Here is a 20,420-nt window from a genome sequence, read left to right as displayed (position 1 = left end):
TGTAGAAATTCGCTAATCCCGGGGTTTAATCTGCAAATGTCTTCCTATAAGATTAATCTTTTATTATTATTGTCTTTGATATGAAATGTTTGGCCGCCGCTGTATGGGAAATTCTTTGACTGTCTTGAAATGAAGCGTACAAACAGGGAGTATTATATAATTGCACAGCTGAAAAGCTTACGCTCGCGCGGTCGGAATTAATCACTACTTTCACTTTCAAATGAGGACGCCTTTATTCTGCATAGTCGTCCCCCCCCCTTCAAAATGATGTCTGCCTGGTGCTTAACTTTAATTTATAGTCCTGAAACATAATGCATGGCTGAGAATTAACAAAAAATAATTTATTGTAGTAACGTAGGGCGAAATTCAGGCCGGCATGTGACAAGTCGACCTTACCCAAAATGCAGCGGGGTAGGGATCGTAGATTAACATGCCATTACTCTGACTGGTGGCGTAGGTGCTTGGAAAAAAGGGTAGAGGTGGCATTTATCATTGCATGGATGTAGCAGGGTTGGATTTGTTGTTGTTCAGCTGGTCATACAATACAATGGGAATGTCTCTTATATAGATGTAGGCTAGGGTCAGATGCCCAGGTCTACACTGCGAAAAATATGTACAGTGGGAACGCTGTGCTTTCTAAAACCGTTGCGGTTTTGGTAATTGCAGCATGTCAATTATACCTATGGTAACAACGGCGGTTTCCCTATAGGTATAATGGTAGCAGAGAGTCCACAAAGGAAAACCTCTGCGTTCTTTCTAGGAAAAGCTGCGATGTGTTAGCGCTTTTTGCTGCAGGACACTAGGTGGGGCCTTAGCCTAAAGGGGTTTTCCAGGACTTAAATATTGATGACCTACATGTAGGATCAGTCATCAATGTGTATTCTGTGGGGGTTAGGGTTGAGCGATCGCGTTCGGAAAAGATCGGATTCCGATCGGCGATTGAAAAAATTTCACGATCGCGATCAGAATTCCGAACACGATCTTTTTAGGTGGGATCAAGATCGGTGATTATTTCCCACAATGCTTTGCTACTGGCCAAGCATTGTGGGAAAAGCTATCAATGTTAGCCTTCACACTGAGTGTACGCTCTGCTCATTGAATACTATGTATGATATGTTTGAGGGACTCCGCTTGGATGGACTCAAGTGGTCCTGGTCCTATTGTCTTTCACTGAAATGACTGCCATGTAACACGACATTTGAATTATTTGCAGGGGGACATCTCCACTCCATAGGTCTCACATGTCTTATATTGGTTTTATAATGGGTTGTACTGGTCACCAATTACTATAGGAAGAATTTCCCTGTAACAAATGAAATAGGGGGTGGATACAGGAGATTTTAATCCCACCCTGAATCTGGTGCTCGAAGGGTCCAACGGTCCCAAATCTGTAAGCTACATGGCGACTTTGGCCGTGACTCCTATTACTCAGTTCCTTTGCGACTCCTTCACTCGACTGCGACTTGTAGTCACAAAAAGTTTTAGCCCCGCTGGATATTCAGACCCCTTAGGGTTGGAATGCAAATCTGTTCACTTACATTAGTGAAGAAGTCGCAGGGTGACACTGATCTTTGATCGCACAAGGGGAGCCATAGCCTAAATCGTACAAGGCGGTTGCGGCCCCCGTCACAGATTTTTGCATTAAATCCCAGGAGGTTGACTTTATGCCTGTAGGCGGAGGTACTCTTTATAGTCTATTCTTCCATATACTGAGAACATAGGACCAAGTTAATTAAATTTCTCATTTTTACTTTCTATTTTTAACCCATAACGTGGCTTTTTTTTTTAAAGGTTTTCGAGCTTTCGGGGCTTAAGCAAATGTTAATTAAATTTTAGAAACCTTTAAGTTTCACTTATAATTGTTTCTCTTTAACTAATCTTTAATTAGCCAAGGAAGGATCTACCATAAAGACTGCGTAAAGTCATTAAACTGACGAGTCTCAATTTAATGGAACCCTTTATGGTATTAAAATATTTATTTAGTTCACTTCTTAATGCTACTATAACCAGCGCTGATTCTTCTTCATTACTGCCGTCATATCTTTTAGACCTTTTTATCGTTTCATTTGCCTCTATTGTATTTGTTAATTAAATTATTGTTGTTTATGTTTCATATAATGTGGCGTTAGATTGGTCGGATTTGTGGTTGTCGTTTAATATCTGTGCGGTTTTTCTGAGTGATTTACTTTGTATCAGAATTTTATTGCATTTTGTTTTACTGCATATTGTAATAATACGTAGAAAGTAAAATAAAAAAGTGCAATAAGAAAAACCAATAAAAAAAACCTAAGGAAATTACCATAGGAAGGACTTACAAAGAACATTGACACTGACAAACTATAGGATAGATCGGCAAGATCAGATCAGTGAGGGTTCGGCACCCAGCGCCCATGGAGGTCAGCCTATAGGAACAGCCTCAGCTGCAGGTATAGCACAGTGTACAAAGCTGCTACTATCTCCCTACATGTGTAGTGACATCACTGTGTGTATTATCCCTGTACTGTGACATCACTGTGTGTATTATCTCTGTACTGTGACATCACTGTGTGTATTATCCCTGTACTGTGACATCACTGTGTGTATTATCCCTGTACTGTGACATCACTGTGTGTATTATCCCTGTACTGTGACATCACTGTGTGTATTATCCTGTACTGTGACATCACTGTGTGTATTATCCCTGTACTGTGACATCACTGTGTGTATTATCTCTGTACTGTGACATCACTGTGTGTATTATCCCTGTACTGTGACATCACTGTGTGTATTATCCTGTACTGTGACATCACTGTGTGTATTATCCCTGTACTGTGACATCACTGTGTGTATTATCCCTGTACTGTGACATCACTGTGTGTATTATCTCTGTACTGTGACATCACTGTGTGTATTATCCCTGTACTGTGACATCACTGTGTGTATTATCCCTGTACTGTGACATCACTGTGTGTATTATCTCTGTACTGTGACATCACTGTGTGTATTATCCCTGTACTATGACATCACTGTGTATATTATCCCTGTACTGTGACATCACTGTGTGTATTATCTCTGTACTGTGACATCACTGTGTGTATTATCCTGTACTGTGACATCACTGTGTGTATTATCCCTGTACTGTGACATCACTGTGTGTATTATCTCTGTACTGTGACATCACTGTGTGTATTATCTCTGTACTGTGACATCACTGTGTGTATTATCTCTGTACTGTGACATCACTGTGTGTATTATCCTGTACTGTGACATCACTGTGTGTATTATCCCTGTACTGTGACATCACTGTGTGTATTATCCCTGTACTGTGACATCACTGTGTGTATTATCACATTTTTCCCTATCAGTATGTCTTTTTGGAATATGGGATGGAAATCCATGCAAACACGGGGAGAACATACAAGCTCCTTGCAGGTGGTTTAATGCCCTTGGTGGGATTTGAACACCAGGATTCCAGCGCTGCAAGGCTGCAGTGCTAACCACTGAGCCACCGTGTGGCCCCTCATAATCACCATTTTTGTCAGTGTAGAAACAGGCTCCTTGAAGCAATGAGGGCTTTTTTGTTACTTGTGTAGTGACAAAAACCAGTGATATATTGACAACGGAGGAAGCGATTCGCTAGGAACCCTAACCTATGTATCCGCGGGGCTGGGGTATTCCTATCACTTGGTTGCCGCTGTGCAGTAGTTTTCCGCTATTGTAGGTGTATGGGAGGTCAGGAGCGCTGCTCTGCATGTGAATAGGCCAAATAAGCCAAGCAGCCTCTTCATTCATACAGTCTGATAATGACATAATATACTATCCCTCTGTCCTAGGACTATAGGAATACCCCCTAATGCTCACAGGGACCCTCCACCAAATGACCCCCTGACATAATACTGATCTCAGTAGCCCGGCATGTATGATATAAGCAGGTCTTCTTGGAATAACATTTTCCATCTCCTTCTGGCTCCTAAACATGTTTTATTTTGTGCTATAGAAGGCAGTAAATAAAACATATGGCTTTGTGACAGAAGAATAGTTTTATTACTGCAGTTACTCAAATTGCACACAGTGGTATTCTGCAAGTGTGAATGTCAAAGAATGATACTATGAACGCGTTGGAGGAGTCGGGAGGAAGAATCTTACCTGAAGAAAAAATTATTCCGGGCAGTTTTACTTAAAAGAAAAGTAATAATGGTGGTGTATGGGGGGATGGGGAGCGAATACCGTCATACAACGCACACATGGGGCAACATTGGCACTAACTGGGCCGAATATATCTACATGGCAGATGGGCATCATATATTTCATGCAACTCGCTAATCTAATGTTCTATTTCTTTTTCTTATGGTTGCCGTACAGTTACATCAACATTTTGTAGATTTGGTATATTGATGTGTCCGTCTACCTAAAGCCAATCCATGAAGCTCCAGTACAAAATCTGTTCCAGGCCCCCCTAACGTTATTGTCTCGCTCATATTATGGGTCTCCTCGTACTGGGAAGAAGTATGTTATGGGCCCCCTAGGCTCCTGGGCTTGGATCGGACCCCATGAAGTTATACCCCTGCCACTTACCAATGTGTCCAGATTTGGGATTTGCACCAGTTACTTATTATTCCCTAGCTTACGATCCTTCTGTCGCCTCCCCCATTGTGCGTTGTGGTTCTGTATATCCTCTACATTGTACTGAGCTGCAATACAAGATCTGTAGGTTTTCATCGGCTTACAACTTTTATATGGGTACATCGAGGCAAATTTAGAACGGAAAATGGGTCAAATTCTTGGCGTCGATTGTTGTGCACCAGATTTGTGAATTGTCAAGCGTGGTGAATTATTGAGAAAGGGCCAGGTTTTACAAACCACCAAATTGCACCAAAATTTTGGTGCGAGAAAACCTGGTCCAAAGATAGAACGGATATGTCTATTTGATAACATTATCCAGCATGATCCACTGTGATACATTTGTCACCCCTAAGTTCGTTCTATGCTGTCCAAATTCATAGGGTTTGCCCAAGTCCAAATAGAGGGGCAGGCATTAGCGCTCCATTCATTCTCCAGGTAACTGCAGGGACGATCTGGTATAGTGCCATAGAGAATGAATGGAGCATGCTCGGCCTGATGTTCCATTTTGATGGAGGAACAGGACCTGTTCTAGACAGAGATCCCAATGGTTGGACCCCCACCGATCAGCCTGTTATGCACTATCCTGTGGACAGAGGATAGAATCAAAATTTGGACCACCGTCTTTAAAATAGTATTAGTAAATTTGCCCCATTGAGTTACTTTTTTAAGAATAGATCCAACAGACAAGAAATTGTTCCATCAGTCATCACAAGGATACAGTGTGATCCTCTAGAAATAAGGTGCCATATACGATAATATGTACTGTATGGGGCAACATAAGAAGCAGCAAAGACTCAATGTTGCCCTCACTCTGCATGGCTTTGCCAATGGCATAAAATTCATAGATCTATGGGCAACACGGTGGCTCAGTGGTTAGCACTGCAGCACTGGAGTCCTGGGTTCGAATCCTGCCAGGAACAACATCTGCAAGGAGTTTGTATGTTCTCCCCGTGTCTGTGTGGATTTCCTGACATACTGATAGGAAAAAAAAAAGTACATTGTGATCCCTATATGGGGCTCACAATTTATATTAAAAAAAATCCATAAATCTATAAATATATGTAGATGATGTAGTACAAAAAAGTATCAAAATCTGAAACCTATTTGTTTAGAGAATAGGACCCGGAGCGATATTTCACTGCTTTCCATATGGGTTTACAAGCCTTTACTTCGGCCTGTACAAGGCGCATGTACCTGACGGACTACAACGTACACTTCAATGCAATACTATCCTAAGATCTGTCCTTTCCACTCCAATAATATATGGCCCCCCCAAAATTTCTAAACATATGGAACGGAAACCAATTATCAGCGAGAACAAGTCCTACACAAATGTTTGATGTCCTGGCGCAGTAATTACAATGGAGCGGCATAGGGAGGACTATGGAAAACTAGCTTTGTTCTGAGCTGCACTTTGATAGGTAATCCTTCAGGCTCTCCATTAATTTCAAGTCATTATTCAGTAGTGTCAGCAGCTTCTTAAGTAATGGTTCTGTGAAACACCAACACACATTCTTTTCAACAAGCGCTTTTCACAATTCAGCTTATAAGGTTTACTGAAGCATGAGAGTGATTCTGCACATTTTCATTTACCTCACCCCGGTCCTTAGACGTGCAGTGCGCCGAGTCTTCAGGAACGGACAAATAACAGAGAAATTCTGTCATCTTACATGGACACAGCATTGGTGCAAATGAACTCTTATTTGGCTTGCCGTCAACAGCGACCTATACTGTAGGCGACGTCGTGAAGGTAAGCTCTTCAGACAAGCATGGATGCCACGAAAAATATCTAGGGAGGGGAGGACCATTGCAATGGAGGGCCTGGCACAGGAGAATCTGTTCTCTCAGGATCTCCCTCCTTATAACTGATGCTTTGCAGAATAGAGGGGCAGAGGTAGGAAAGATGGTAGGTAAGATTTGTGGTCACCGGCCACTGGTCCAATGCTATTACTATACAGAATGACATATGACAGACATGCAAAGAGACCAAAGCATGACCTAAATGTCTAAATCCAATAGAGCATTTGGATAGTGTGAATATAGTCATGGACTTGTGTATTTTCTAGCTCAGGTCCATTTGTTTGTCAGTACAAGCTTATTAGCCAAGGGTTGTTATTTTAGGAGTTAGACCAGCTTTGTACTGTAATAGTGGACGGCTATGAGGTTATCCTTGTAATCCACATGTCTGATATACCAGAGTACAGAGCAGATTGATATATATTTGTGTGGGAGGATCCAGTATAACGTCATGTAGACAATAGGTGATGGTACTATAGCAGAAGCAAGGTTAAAAGGTGGGCTTTCTGGTACAAGTAATAATCTGTGTCTGAGGTTTCAGGGTCTGGGGGAGAAATGCCCGAGACAACTGTGTGAGGAACAGCTAAGAGAAGAGCAAAGGAGGAGACGGTCTTCTAAGAATTGGAGAATATGTGGGGTGAGGTTTCAGAAGATTAGGTCAGGGATGTCTGGAGGGGACAGGTTGTGGATGGCCTTGTCTGTCATTAAAATATTATTGTATGAATTGTCTGCAGAATGGGTAGGCAATAAAGGAATTGTCAGAAGGGAGAGTTGGAGGAAGTAGTCAGGGGGGAGGAGTCCTGAGAGGAGACGAGGAAGAATTGTAAGCAGAGAGGCATCCGAGTTTAAGGAGAGATAAAGAGGAGTAATAAGGAGACAGGAAGAAGAGTAGTGAGAGGAAGAGTAGTGAGGAGAGAGTGAGAAGAGAGAGTGTGAGTGAGGAAGAAGAGCAGTAGTAAGGAGAGAGGAAGAAGAGTAGTGAGAGGAAGAGTAGTGAGGAGAGAGTGAGAAGAGAGAGTGTGAGTGAGGAAGAAGAGCAGTAGTAAGGAGAGAGGAAGAAGAGTAGTGAGAGGAAGAGTAGTGAGGAGAGAGTGAGAAGAGAGAGTGTGAGTGAGGAAGAAGAGCAGTAGTAAGGAGAGAGGAAGAAGAGTAGTGAGAAGAGAAAGCGTGAGTGAGGAAGAGGAAATAGAGTAGTGAGGAGAAGAGTAGTGAGAAGAGAGAGCGTGAGTGAATAAGAAGAGTATTGAGGAGAGAGGAAGAAGAGTAATGAGGAGAGAGGAAGAGTAGTGAGGAGAGAGGAAGAAGAGTAATGAGGAGAGAGGAGTAGTAAGGAGAGAGGAAGAAGAGTAGTGAGAAGAGAGAGCGTGAGTGAGGAAGAGGAAGAAGAGTATTGAGGAGGGGGAGAAAGGAAGAAGAGTAGTGAGGAGAGAGGATTAGTCAGTAGAGAGGAACAAGAGTAGTAAAGAGAGAGGAAGAAGAGTAGTGAGGAGAGATGAAGAAGAGTATTGAGGAGAGAGGAGTAGTAAGGAGAGAGGAAGAAGAGTAGTAAGGCGAGAGGTACAGGATTAGTGAGAGGCGAGGGGGATTACCTGGGCAGCTGTGTTGACTGCACATTGGAGGTCACAGAGAAGTGTTATACGGGAGGCCGTACACAAGCTTTTTGCAGTAGTGTATGCAGGGCTGTAACCATAGGGGGTACAGAGGTAACAATCTCTACCAGTCCCTGTCGGCACTCTAAGACATAGTAATACACCAGTATTATAGGTAGAACATAGTAAGTAACTTACACTTCGGAGTGTATCTGTTATGAATGGAAGCCTTGATGTCAGTGTGAACAGAGCTTTACTTGGTCATGAATACGTTCTCTTAATATTTTAATATAGTCCCAAAGTAAACGACAGATGTGACTAGATACATACAGTAGAGAACCACAATAGTGACTTAAGTTGCTGTAGAATACAAGAGACCGTAGATGTGTTGTACAATATCCATGTACGTATAGTAAATGTGTAAGAGCCGGCCCGGGCTAGAGCCCATATTTATAGAGGTCACTTTGTGCTTCAAGCCATTCAGAAAGGAATAAAATATTAGCTGTGCGCTTAATCTGAAATCTGCCGTCCACCACTTTTCTCATCTACAGAACCTTAAATTAGTCCTGACTCTTGTAACATAGATCAAATGCCTTAAAAACTGTCTCCGCCAACCAATCAATTAAAGCTGACAGGCCGGGCAATGGCTGTCAATTCATACCTCATCCTGGACACCTCAAGGTTCTGGATCCAGGCTCATAGGAAGAACATTGTCTGTAAATGACTGCGGCCGACGTACTGGAGAAACAATTTATATAAGTCTGTGATTTAGTCTATTGTGATGTGGATTATGTGAGCGGCAGGTGGGAAATGTGCGCTAGTGCTGAACCTCCTGTATACATGTAATATTATACTAATATGTCCCCTACAATGGGCAAGAAATATCAGAATTTATTCTAAGTTTAGTCTCCTGTCTTTGTTCCTGTTTATATACTTGCACTTTTATACAACATCTTCTGCACCCCCTATAGTTAGGCCTGCTATATAGGACATGAAGTAGATTCATAGTGTGGCGACTGCAGAAAAAACTATTCAGTAACAATTTTTTTCTTTTTTTAATATTTTTTATTTTTTGCAATTTTTTATTGCTTATTTGTTATCATTATTATACGTATATAATATATCCCTATAAAAACGCCATTTAATCTATAGTCATTTATATTTGTATGGTCATATTTCTAATTTTTATTTCTTAATAATTCAGTTTTAGAATCTGGTTTGCATTGATCGTGTTCATTTTCTTTACTTTTTGATCATTTCTTTCACATCTGTAATCCTTATAAATCACAATCTTTATTAAAACCTTAAGCCGATCGTAAACATTTCGATGACTTTTATGTTTCAGCGCAAGTTGAAAACTGTAGGAATCGGAAATATATAGAAAGTTCTTATACTTCTCCCTTCTGTTTAATCCACTCCTGGCTTTGGCTCAAAAAAAAAAAAGCGCAACAAAATCTGCAACAAAAAAAGCTGCGTTTCCGCAATGTGGGGCCTCAGCTTAAAGGGGTTTTTTTGGGACACAAAAAAATTTGGTGTTTTAATCGAGACCACATAAAATTTTCTACCCTTTTGCAGAATTGTGGCAGCTACACAGTCTCTGTTTCAATCGCTTCTGTTCATTGTGCACATGACATCAGTTTTTAAGCCACTTCCACCATGTGCGTGATGTCATTACTGATGTAAGCAGCATTTGGATAAACTTTATTGACTGCCAGAGCAGCCAGAAGGAGGTGGGGGCTGGTCCTAACCACCTGAGAAGCCGGCACCTGTGCCCAAATATATATATATATATATATATATATATATATATACAGTCCTATGAAAAAGTTTGGGCACCCCTATTAATCTTAATCATTTTTAGTTCTAAATATTTTGGTGTTTATAACAGCCATTTCAGTTTGATATATCTAATAACTGATGGACACAGTAATATTTCAGGATTGAAATGAGGTTTATTGTACTAACAGAAAATGCGCAATATGCATTAAACCAAAATTTGACCGGTGCAAAAGTATGGGCACCTCAACAGAAAAGTGACATTAATATTTAGTACATCCTCCTTTTGCAAAGATAACAGCCTCTAGTCGCTTCCTGTAGCTTTTAATCAGTTCCTGGATCCTGGATAAAGGTATTTTGGACAAACAATTCAAGTTCAGTTAAGTTAGATGGTCGCCGAGCATGGACAGCCCGCTTCAAATCATCCCACAGATGTTCAATGATATTCAGGTCTGGGGACTGGGATGGCCATTCCAGAACATTGTACTTGTTCCTCTGCATGAATGCCTGAGGATTTGGAGCGGTGTTTTGGATCATTGTCTTGCTGAAATATCCATCCCCGGCGTAACTTCAACTTCGTCACTGATTCTTGAACATTATTCTCAAGAATCTGCTGATACTGAGTGGAATCCATGCGACTCTCAACTTTAACAAGATTCCCGATGCCGGCATTGGCCACACAGCCCCAAAGCATGATGGAACCTCCACCAAATTTTACAGTGGGTAGCAAGTGTTTTTCTTGGAATGCTGTTTCTTTTTGGACGCCATGCATAACGCCCTTTTTTATAACCAAACAACTCAATTTTTGTTTCCAAAATGAAGCTGCCTTGTCCAAATGTGCTTTTTCATACCTCAGGCAACTCTATTTGTGGCGTACGTGCAGAAACGGCTTCTTTCTCATCACTCTCCCATACAGCTTCTCCTTGTGCAAAGTGCGCTGTATAGTTGACCGATGCACAGTGACACCATCTGCAGCAAGATGATGCTGCAGCTCTTTGGAGGTGGTCTGTGGATTGTCCTTGACTGTTCTCACCATTCTTCTTCTCTGCCTTTCTGATATTTTTCTTGGCCTGCCACTTCTGGGCTTAACAAGAACTGTCCCTGTGGTCTTCCATTTCCTTACTATGTTCCTCACAGTGGAAACTGACAGGTTAAATCTCTGAGACAACTTTTTGTATCCTTCCCCTGAACAACTATGTTGAACAATCTTTGTTTTCAGATCATTTGAAAGTTGTTTTGAGTAGCCCATGATGCCACTCTTCAGAGGAGATTCAAATAGGAGATCAACTTGCAATTGGCCACCTTAAATACCTTTTCTTATGATTGGATACATCTGGCTATGAAGTTCAAAGCTCACTGAGGTTACAAAACCAATTTTGTGCTTCAGTAAGTCAGTAAAAAGTAGTTAGGGGAATTCAAATCAATAAAATGATAAGGGTGCCCATACTTTTGCACCGGTCAAATTTTGGTTTAATGCATATTGCACATTTTCTGTTAGTACAATAAACCTCATTTCAATCCTGAAATATTACTGTGTCCATCAGTTATTAGATATATCAAACTGAAATGGCTGTTGCAAACACCAAAATATTTAGAACAAAAAATGATTAAGATTAATAGGGGTGCCCAAACTTTTTCATAGGACTGTATATATATATATATATATATATATATATATATATATATATATATATATATATATATATATAGCCGTTTTTCCGGGGATTAGGATGGAAACCCAAAGGATGGACAGCAGCGCAAGTGTGAATACCGCATAAGACAAAAGGGTTAAAAATTGAAGATTTACCAAACTTATTACATCCCAAAATATTGCCACTCCTAGAAAATGATGCAGAAGTCAGTATATATTGTTGGAGCGATGTTCCATTTCACTACCAACTTGACAAATAATACAAATTCTTTGCACTCCCGTCCGATACTCAGGTGTGGTGAGGGATTGCTGCATGCTACAAGACATTTCAGTCACTAAACTACATTCATGCCATAGAAATCTGCAACAACAATTGCATCTTGTAAGACTTGGATCTAGCACAATGGGAACATCTAAGCTAAGTTAGGATTGACTTTATATGTGACATAAGAAAAATTTCAGTTCATTCTAAGGCAAGACCACCAAGACAATGTGACATGGTCTTCTAGTCAAAAACTATTTGCAAACAAAGTTGTGATCATTTCTATAAAATCAGAGAGTATTGAGCTAGTTGTAAGGTCGCTGATGAACTTGTTCCCCATACTACAATGAAGTTGTGGTGTGATTAAAGTCCTACACTAAATCATTGTATAATATCGCAGATTTGGACCTCCAGGAAGTTAGGATCCATAGTTGGGGGTTCCCATAGGAATGGAATTGATGTATTAGTGGTAATCTATGTATTGTGATGGCCTCCAACTTGTCCTGGTTCTGTTGTTTCTGTCCGTTTCTCACTTGCTATTGGGGTCTGTGTACCGCATGTCTACACAACTAGCAAAAAAATCTATTACCAGACCACAAAATGTTGTAAGAAAGTATATGGAATATCAGCAAACGGCATACAATATGTAAGGTTATGTTAATAGGAGGATAACGATACATTTTGACCCATTGATTAATGTTTTATTTTTTACTTTTTGTTATAGGAAAAGAAGCCCGTCAATATCCAGAGATCAGAATCGGCGCTACGACGACGATATAGGGGAACATTCACAGTATGTTACAACAGATAGCGCAATGCCTAGATCACCTTCGGATTATTCTGAGAGGCGATCGCCACGTGGGCCTCAGCACTATGAAGAACCTGAACATGGCGATTACAGGAGAAGTCGGCGGCGTTCCAATGAGTATTCAGTAGATGAGGAGGACATTCAGGACAGAGATGAATATGAGAGGCAAAGACGAGAAGAGGAGTATCAAGCCAGGTATAGAAGTGACCCTAATTTGGCAAGGTATCCAGTTAAACCCCAACCATACGAGGAGCAAATGCGCATCCACGCAGAGGTGTCCCGGGCCCGACATGAGAGAAGACATAGCGATGTATCTTTAGCCCATACAGAGTTAGAGGAATCTCGTATGTCTATGTTGAGGCTGGATCGGCCGTCTAGACAAAGGTCTGCCTCTGAGCGAAGAGCGGCCATGGAAAGCCAACGCTCTTATTCTATAGAAAGAACTAGAGATGTGCAAGGACCAAGTCCTGGTCGACAAAGGAACTCAAATCATAGTCCCCCAACACCTAGAAGGAGCCCCATTCCTAACGATAGGCCAGATTTAAGACGCACAGATTCTTTGCGAAAGCAACATCATTTGGATCCAAGTTCTGCCGTAAGGAAAACCAAAAGGGAAAAAATGGAAACCATGCTAAGGAACGATTCGCTCAGTTCAGACCAGTCTGAATCCGTCCGGCCACCACCACCTAAGCCTCATAAAACAAAAAAGGGAGGTAAAACGCGGCAGATTTCTTTGAGCAGTTCGGAGGAAGAGTTGGCATCTACTCCTGAGTACACGAGTTGTGACGACGTGGAGATAGAAAGTGAGAGTGTGAGTGAGAAAGGTAAGACTCGTCTACGGGATCTCCGGCCTTTGTATGTGTAACACCCCATTGTTTTTTTCTGGTCAATTCTATTGTCACCATTGAAGGTTTTTGGGATGAAATCGATGTCATTGACTTTACTTCTGCCTTGGTTTCTAGTTCTTCAAAATCATTCAGTGTCAAAGCCACAAATGTACCTCTGAGCATTGCAAGGGTTGTGTCATATGTTTTATGGAATGGTTTCATATTCACCTATGGCGGTGGCCAGTGTGTCTAGAATATGGCTACTGGCTCTTAACTATTCTGGATTGTGATCTAGTGATGTCCATAGATGTTATTATTGATGGTCACAAAAAAGATCAACTTTATTGTCGGAGGCTGAGACACGGTGGACTCCAACCTGCGGCTCCTCCAGTGGTCAGATGCTGTTATGGCATGTTGGCAGTCGTAGTAGTACAACAGCTGGAAAGCCATAAGTTGGGGACCACTGGTCTGTAGTCTCTTTTCCATGTCTGGAGATTGTATAGAAGGCTTGGGTAGCCTTTTGGATCATGTCTGCTGTAACTCAGTGATATTATTGGTAGCAGGACCAATGAACACCCTGATATATAACCGTGAAATGATTTATTCTCCTTATGTATCTTTAACTAAATGTCTGTTTTCTTTGATACTACAGGACATACCTGGATTGATATAAATGTTGGCTTTATGTATTGTAACATATTTTAAGGTATCTCGATTTTTGATCATTTAAGCTACGTTCACATCTGTGTCGGAGATTCCATAGGAGACTCTATATAGAGTCTCCGTACAGAGTCCTGTACGGAAAACTTTCCTCTCCGCCAGTTTTAGTGTAATAATGGTGGACACTCAGCGGACTCCATTATAATTGAACCTAACCTTTAAAGTGGTTTTCCTTGGGTAAGATCCTTGTTGGGAATTCGACGCCAGGACCTTTACTTCTTCACTGAATACCAAGCAAGGTTGGAAAACCCCTTTAACGCATTTTCTAATGAGTTTTCATTAGCAAAGTTTCCAAAAAGATGTCCAGACAGAGAAGCGATCACATGAGTTCAGCAGTTTTTTTTTGTTTTTTTTAGAAAGCCCTGACGCATCATCATCATCACTGGTCACCGTCTCCCCTCCCATGTATGTGAGTTTATCCCTGATCCCGGCTTCCTCCTCTTACCTCTCTATGGCCCCGTTCACAAGGGGAGTGGATTGGTGGATTTTGGTCCTGAGAGTGACGCTTCCAACAGTCGCAGCTTCCCGCTCCGGAGTAGGCTCAAATAAATGGGCCTAGTCCGGAGGGTGCTGCCGCGAGGCGGACGCCGGGGCTAAATTAGCTGCAGAGTCCACCTGAAGAAAGGACGGCTCGCTTCTTTTTTTTCATGAGCATGCCACTTATGGAAAAATATATATATATACTGTATATACTCGAGTATAAGCCGAATTTTTCAGCACAGTTTTTGTGCTGAAAAAGCCCCCCTCGGCTTATACTCGATTCAAGCAAAAAAAAAAATTTTTTTTTTTTTTGGGAGGAGGGGTCTATGACCAGCTGCAATAATAATCTATAGAATCTCCCATAAAATAGTGGGGAAAAAGAGAAGCTTTAAAAAATATATAATAAAATAAATAAGTAAATAAAAGTTCTAAATCGCTCCTTTCCCTAGAATACATATAAAAGTAGAAAATGACTGACACACATACACATTAGGTATCCCTGTGTCTGAGAGTGCCCGGTCTACTGAATGTAGGGGATCTGCAGTGCTCCTGTTCCGTCGGGAAGGGGTTAATAGGAGCACTGCAGATACCCTATATTCAGCCAGGCTGAATTCCAAGTGGGGGAAAAAAACAGTCCTCAAGCTCAGGGAAGGGGCAGACAGAAAACCAAACCCCCCCCCCCCTTTCCCAGCACTCAGCATCTACTGCACCCAAAACTCCGACCATTTTAATTTTTGAAATTTTCCAGTAGCTGCTGCATTTCCCCCCTAGGCTTATACTCGAGTCAAAAAGTTTTCCCTGTTGTTTTGTGGTAAAATTAGGGGCCTCGGCTTATATTCGGGTCGGCTTATACTCGAGTATATACGGTAAGCTGGCAGTCTACATAGCCCTCTATTGTGAGGGGGTGGATTATGACGTGGATTTAGCACCAAAATCCACTCTCTCTTGCCCCCTGTGAACGAGCCCTGAATGGACCCTAAAAAAACAGCCTGGCCTTTTTTGCCAAAAAATGCGCCAAAAAACACTAGTGTTTTTTCTGCCTCCCATTGACTTGTATTGATTTCCTGAGGCGGAATCCGCCTGATGAAAGGTCATATCACTTCTTTTTCTGCTAGCGGAAAATAAAACACTAGCAGAAAAAAGAACGCTAGCGGACTACATAGACCTCTATTGTGACAACGCGGATTCCGTGTCAAAATCCGCCCCCTCTTGCCCGTGTGAACAAGCACTTTCTGATACCAGGTTCCCTCGCTCCTTGGGGCCAGTGATATGCTGACACATCGAGAACGGAGCGCAACTCTTTTACTTTCTTTAAAAACACTACATTTTTGTGATCACTTACCTCTGTTTGTACAATCGGGGCATATTAGCTAATGGAAACTAACTAGAAATTGCTTTATCTTTATATTAGAAGAGCAATGGTCTTATTTTTGTACCTCCTGACAACTCCTTTTAGGTTTTTTTTTTTTTTTTACAGGGAACCAATAAGCTTACCAGTGCATGGAATAAGCCTCATTGCTAATATATATTATATTAAATTTATCATGTACAGAGAATACACTTGTAAGCCAATAGTTCCCCCTAACCCCTATAATGCTGTATATATGACCCACCTGTATATACAATGGGTGTCATTGTGGGATCGGCTCACTGAGAATTGTTCTACAGACGTATAAAAATGCCCTGATGTGAAGGCGACATTACTTGTTCTCATGCAATGTCATCGGATTGTACCAGAGATGGGCAGTCATTGGCACATCAACAATTGGCTCCGCTACAACCGGCGTAGTGACTGACAGAAGATGACAGAGACTCCTCAGAGTGATTACCTCTAGATTGATATAGTTCATTATTAATACATTTATGGTCATTAAATACAATGAGAGACAGAAGATGGAAGAGAAGAAGTTCCAGCATGCTAAATGGTGATAATTTTAGATATTATGACAGTGCCAATCTAGAGAACAAAATTTATTGGTCTTTTTTAAAGCATCTCTTATGTTGCTCACAATGCAGCCTTAATGCCTTGTTTTATGTGTCTTTACCCTGAAGCTGCCACCGAAACATCCCTGTATAGTGTGGAAGGCAGTGTGTTATATAGCAGGTGACATCCCTGTATAGTATGGAAGGCAGTGTGTTATATAGCAGGTGACATCCCTGTATAGTATGGAAGGCAGTCTGTTATATAGCAGGTGACATCCCTGTATAGTATGGAAGGCAGTCTGTTATATAGCAGGTAACATCCCTGTATAGTATGGAAGGCAGTGTGTTATACAGCAGGTAACATCCCTGTATAGTATGGAAGGCAGTCTGTTATATAGCAGGTGACATCCCTGTATAGTATGGAAGGCAGTCTGTTATATAGCAGGTAACATCCCTGTATAGTATGGAAGGCAGTGTGTTATACAGCAGGTAACATCCCTGTATAGTATGGAAGGCAGTCTGTTATATAGCAGGTGACATCCCTGTATAGTATGGAAGGCAGTCTGTTATATAGCAGGTGACATCCCTGTATAGTATGGAAGGCAGTGTGTTATACAGCAGGTAACATCCCTGTATAGTATGGAAGGCAGTGTGTTATATAGCAGGTGACATCCCTGTATAGTATGGAAGGCAGTCTGTTATATAGCAGGTAACATCCCTGTATAGTATGGAAGGCAGTGTGTTATACAGCAGGTAACATCCCTGTATAGTATGGAAGGCAGTGTGTTATATAGCAGGTGACATCCCTGTATAGTATGGAAGGCAGTGTGTTATATAGCAGGTGACATCCCTGTATAGTATGGAAGGCAGTCTGTTATATAGCAGGTAACATCCCTGTATAGTATGGAAGGCAGTGTGTTATATAGCAGGTGACATCCCTGTATAGTATGGAAGGCAGTGTGTTATATAGCAGGTGACATCCCTGTATAGTATGGAAGGCAGTGTGTTATATAGCAGGTAACATCCCTGTATAGTATGGAAGGCAGTCTGTTATATAGCAGGTAACATCCCTGTATAGTATGGAAGGCAGTGTGTTATATAGCAGGTGACATTCCTGTATAGTATGGAAGGCAGTGTGTTATATAGCAGGTGACATCCCTGTATAGTATGGAAGGCAGTCTGTTATATAGCAGGTAACATATCAGGTAACATATGTGTGTATATATATATATATATATATATATATATATATATATATATATATATATATATATATGTATATATATATAGCTAATCTGGTGAGCAGCAATGCAGCATCCATCATATGTGGCAAATGATTTGGTTTGCAGTGACATGTCATACTCAAAGCAAATGATGGATCTCTCTAATTTCTTGTCACTTTCCAGGATATAATGTATTGATTCTGAAATTGTAGTGAAGAGAAGAATGGGATCATATGGCTTTTACTTTTAGGGAGTCTATCACCCAGTGGTGTAACTAGCAATGACTAGGCCCTAAAATGAACATTTGACCTGGTCCCCCAATAGCCCCTTTCCCCCCCGCGCTCACACACATGTGCACAAATCACATTTCTGTACTCAATATTATGCTTCATAGTGGCCCCTTCACACAGTATTGTGCCCCATTGTGGACCACCCATGAACAATTATTATACTCTGGGGTCTTTTCAGACAATGTTACTTACCTCTCCTGGGTCCTGGTACTCTCCCTGCTGGTTTTGGCCATGTTCAATGACGGACCCAGACGTCACATGAGCCAGGCCTGCGTTTTGATGCCTAATGACACAGGCCTGACCCACATGATGTCTGAGACGTCATCAAACAGGCTTGAAGCCTGCTGGAGCACAGGAGAGTAAAGTAACACTGTTTTTTTTTATATTCCCCTACCCATCCTGGTCTTCTGATTGTTATACTCGGGGGTCTGAAAAGAGCATAATGATAGCAGTGGTTGTGGGGTTCGCAGGTCCACAGCTTCACTTACCTTCACTCCTTATCACAACCGCCTCTGCTTCCGGTGAGCAGGAGCGGGGATCGGTAATTAAATAGTGCCCATGGGGGTTACTACAGCAGGTAAATCTAACACATCAGGGGCCCGCCGGGCCCCCTAATGTCCTGGGCCCTGTGGCAGCCGCTACTGCTGCTACCCTGGTACTTACGCCACTGCTTTCACCTGATATATAATCCAGAATATCAACTCAGCCCCGCGGATGGATGGATGGATGGATGGATAGATAGATAGATTGATTCAGGCGATTCTATCTATCTATCTATAAAGAGAGTCTATCCGCTTAAAAAGCTGTTACCCACGGACCCCATAGACTATAATGGTTTCCTCCAGTTTCAGGAGACTCTAACACAGATTTGCAGCAAGCCTTATGGGTGGATCTAAATGTTTGGAGAGTTGGGCTTTGTTGGTTGGAAATGGGGAGAGAATTCCAGAAGAGAGGGGACGCACAAGAGAAGTTTGTATGCAAGGTGTATGAAAAGGTGAAAGAAGGGCCGGCGGTTCTCATTGGCAGAGCACAGGTTGCCTTGTAGTTTGTTGGGTGGTATCTGGATAATTTTAGGCCTTTGTTACTCTGTTAATAATGCTTAGTCTACTTTATTCAGCATTTGCTATTTTTCTTCCCTATTTTTTTTTTAGATGTGAATTAATTAGTTTATGGCAAAACCAAAACAGGGGGGGATCAATCCATGGTATGGGGGTGGCGAGTCCACTTTAAGATGTAATTCTGCAATAAGAAATGTCTCCGGTTGTCATTAACCTACAGGCACTGCTAAGCTAGTCCTAGGACAGCCCGAAATGAAATGAATTACAACTTCTATAATGTGGATTTTGTGCTGATTCACTGGGAGCTCTGAGCTCTTCACATAATCTTTTCCTTCCACAATGAACACGGCTGCTAAAGTGCTATACCCCATTAAGCAAATGTAATATTTGTCTGCTAATTTGTAATGCGAGATGTACATTTAAATCAGGTTATTGACCACTGATCCTATAATGTCCTCTACTTGTTACATGCAGTTACAGTGAGCTCACCACAATGAATGATCCGACCAAGGCTATAAATTAGATTGCCTTTAGGAGATTCCTGTTATATGACATCTACATAGCAGGGACTGTAGCTATAGGGTATGCAGAAGTGGTAAGGGTAGTTGTACCTGTGATACTTATGAGAGCCAAAAGCCCCCTTCTGCATACAAAGACACATTACTGAAGATTCAGGACTTTAGTTTGGTTTCCGTACTGTCTAGGATTTAAAGGGGTTGTCCAGAGGATTTTTTATTTTTTATTTTGAGGGGTTTTACATGTTGTACTTAGGGGTTCTTGGGCTGCTTCTAATACCAGGCCATGTGATTGGCTTTCCTATAGTCTGCCATCCCCCAAAGCATAATGAGAGAGGATAAAGGAGGTGGACGCAGGGAGCTGAGACAGCCTAAAACCCATGGGTAAATGTGGAAACCCCTGAAGGAAGGAAGACTGTCTGGACAACCCCTTTAAATATTCATTACCTATCTTCAGGATGGGTCATCTGTATTAGATTGGCAGGGGGCCAACACCCAGGATCCCCATAGATCAGCCAATTCCACTATACAATGTACTATATTCCACTGTACAATGTACGGCCATAGCACTCATCCAAATGCTAAGGCTTGATTCACATCTGTGTTCAGCTTTCTGTTTGTGGGGTCTGCTTAGGGACCCCCGAATGGACACCTAATCAGCGAAAGCGGTTACCTTAGGAAACCCGCGGACTCCATAGACTATAATGGGGTCCATGTGGTTTTCGCACACAAAAAAAGCGGAGAGAAAAGTGCTGCCTGCTGGAGAGGGGAACGGAATACCCGAATACAGATGTGATCCGGGCCTAAGGTCTCTTCAAACAGCCGATCTAATAGTTCTGGGTGACAGGCTTCCACCATATTAATAACCTGTCCTAAGCATGGGTCATCATCACGGCATC

General features: G+C 41.7%; 1 protein-coding gene across 41 annotated transcripts in view; it reads left to right on the top strand.

The window, feature by feature from the left end:
- Nucleotides 1-20,420, top strand: part of RIMS2 (regulating synaptic membrane exocytosis 2) — a 478,194-nt gene that overhangs the window by 193,022 nt on the left and 264,752 nt on the right. For all 41 annotated transcript variants that reach the window (XM_075270181.1, XM_075270178.1, XM_075270180.1 and 38 more), the window contains one exon: nucleotides 12,402-13,309. In XM_075270181.1, coding sequence (XP_075126282.1) covers nucleotides 12,402-13,309 — 908 coding nt within the window. The remainder of the gene's footprint in view (nucleotides 1-12,401; nucleotides 13,310-20,420) is intronic.

The sequence above is a fragment of the Leptodactylus fuscus genome, chromosome 4 (genome assembly GCF_031893055.1).
Source record: "Leptodactylus fuscus isolate aLepFus1 chromosome 4, aLepFus1.hap2, whole genome shotgun sequence".
Lineage (NCBI taxonomy): Eukaryota > Metazoa > Chordata > Amphibia > Anura > Leptodactylidae > Leptodactylus > Leptodactylus fuscus.
The sequence above is the reverse complement of the archived record's forward strand: the minus strand, read 5'-3'. Positions and strand labels throughout refer to the sequence as shown.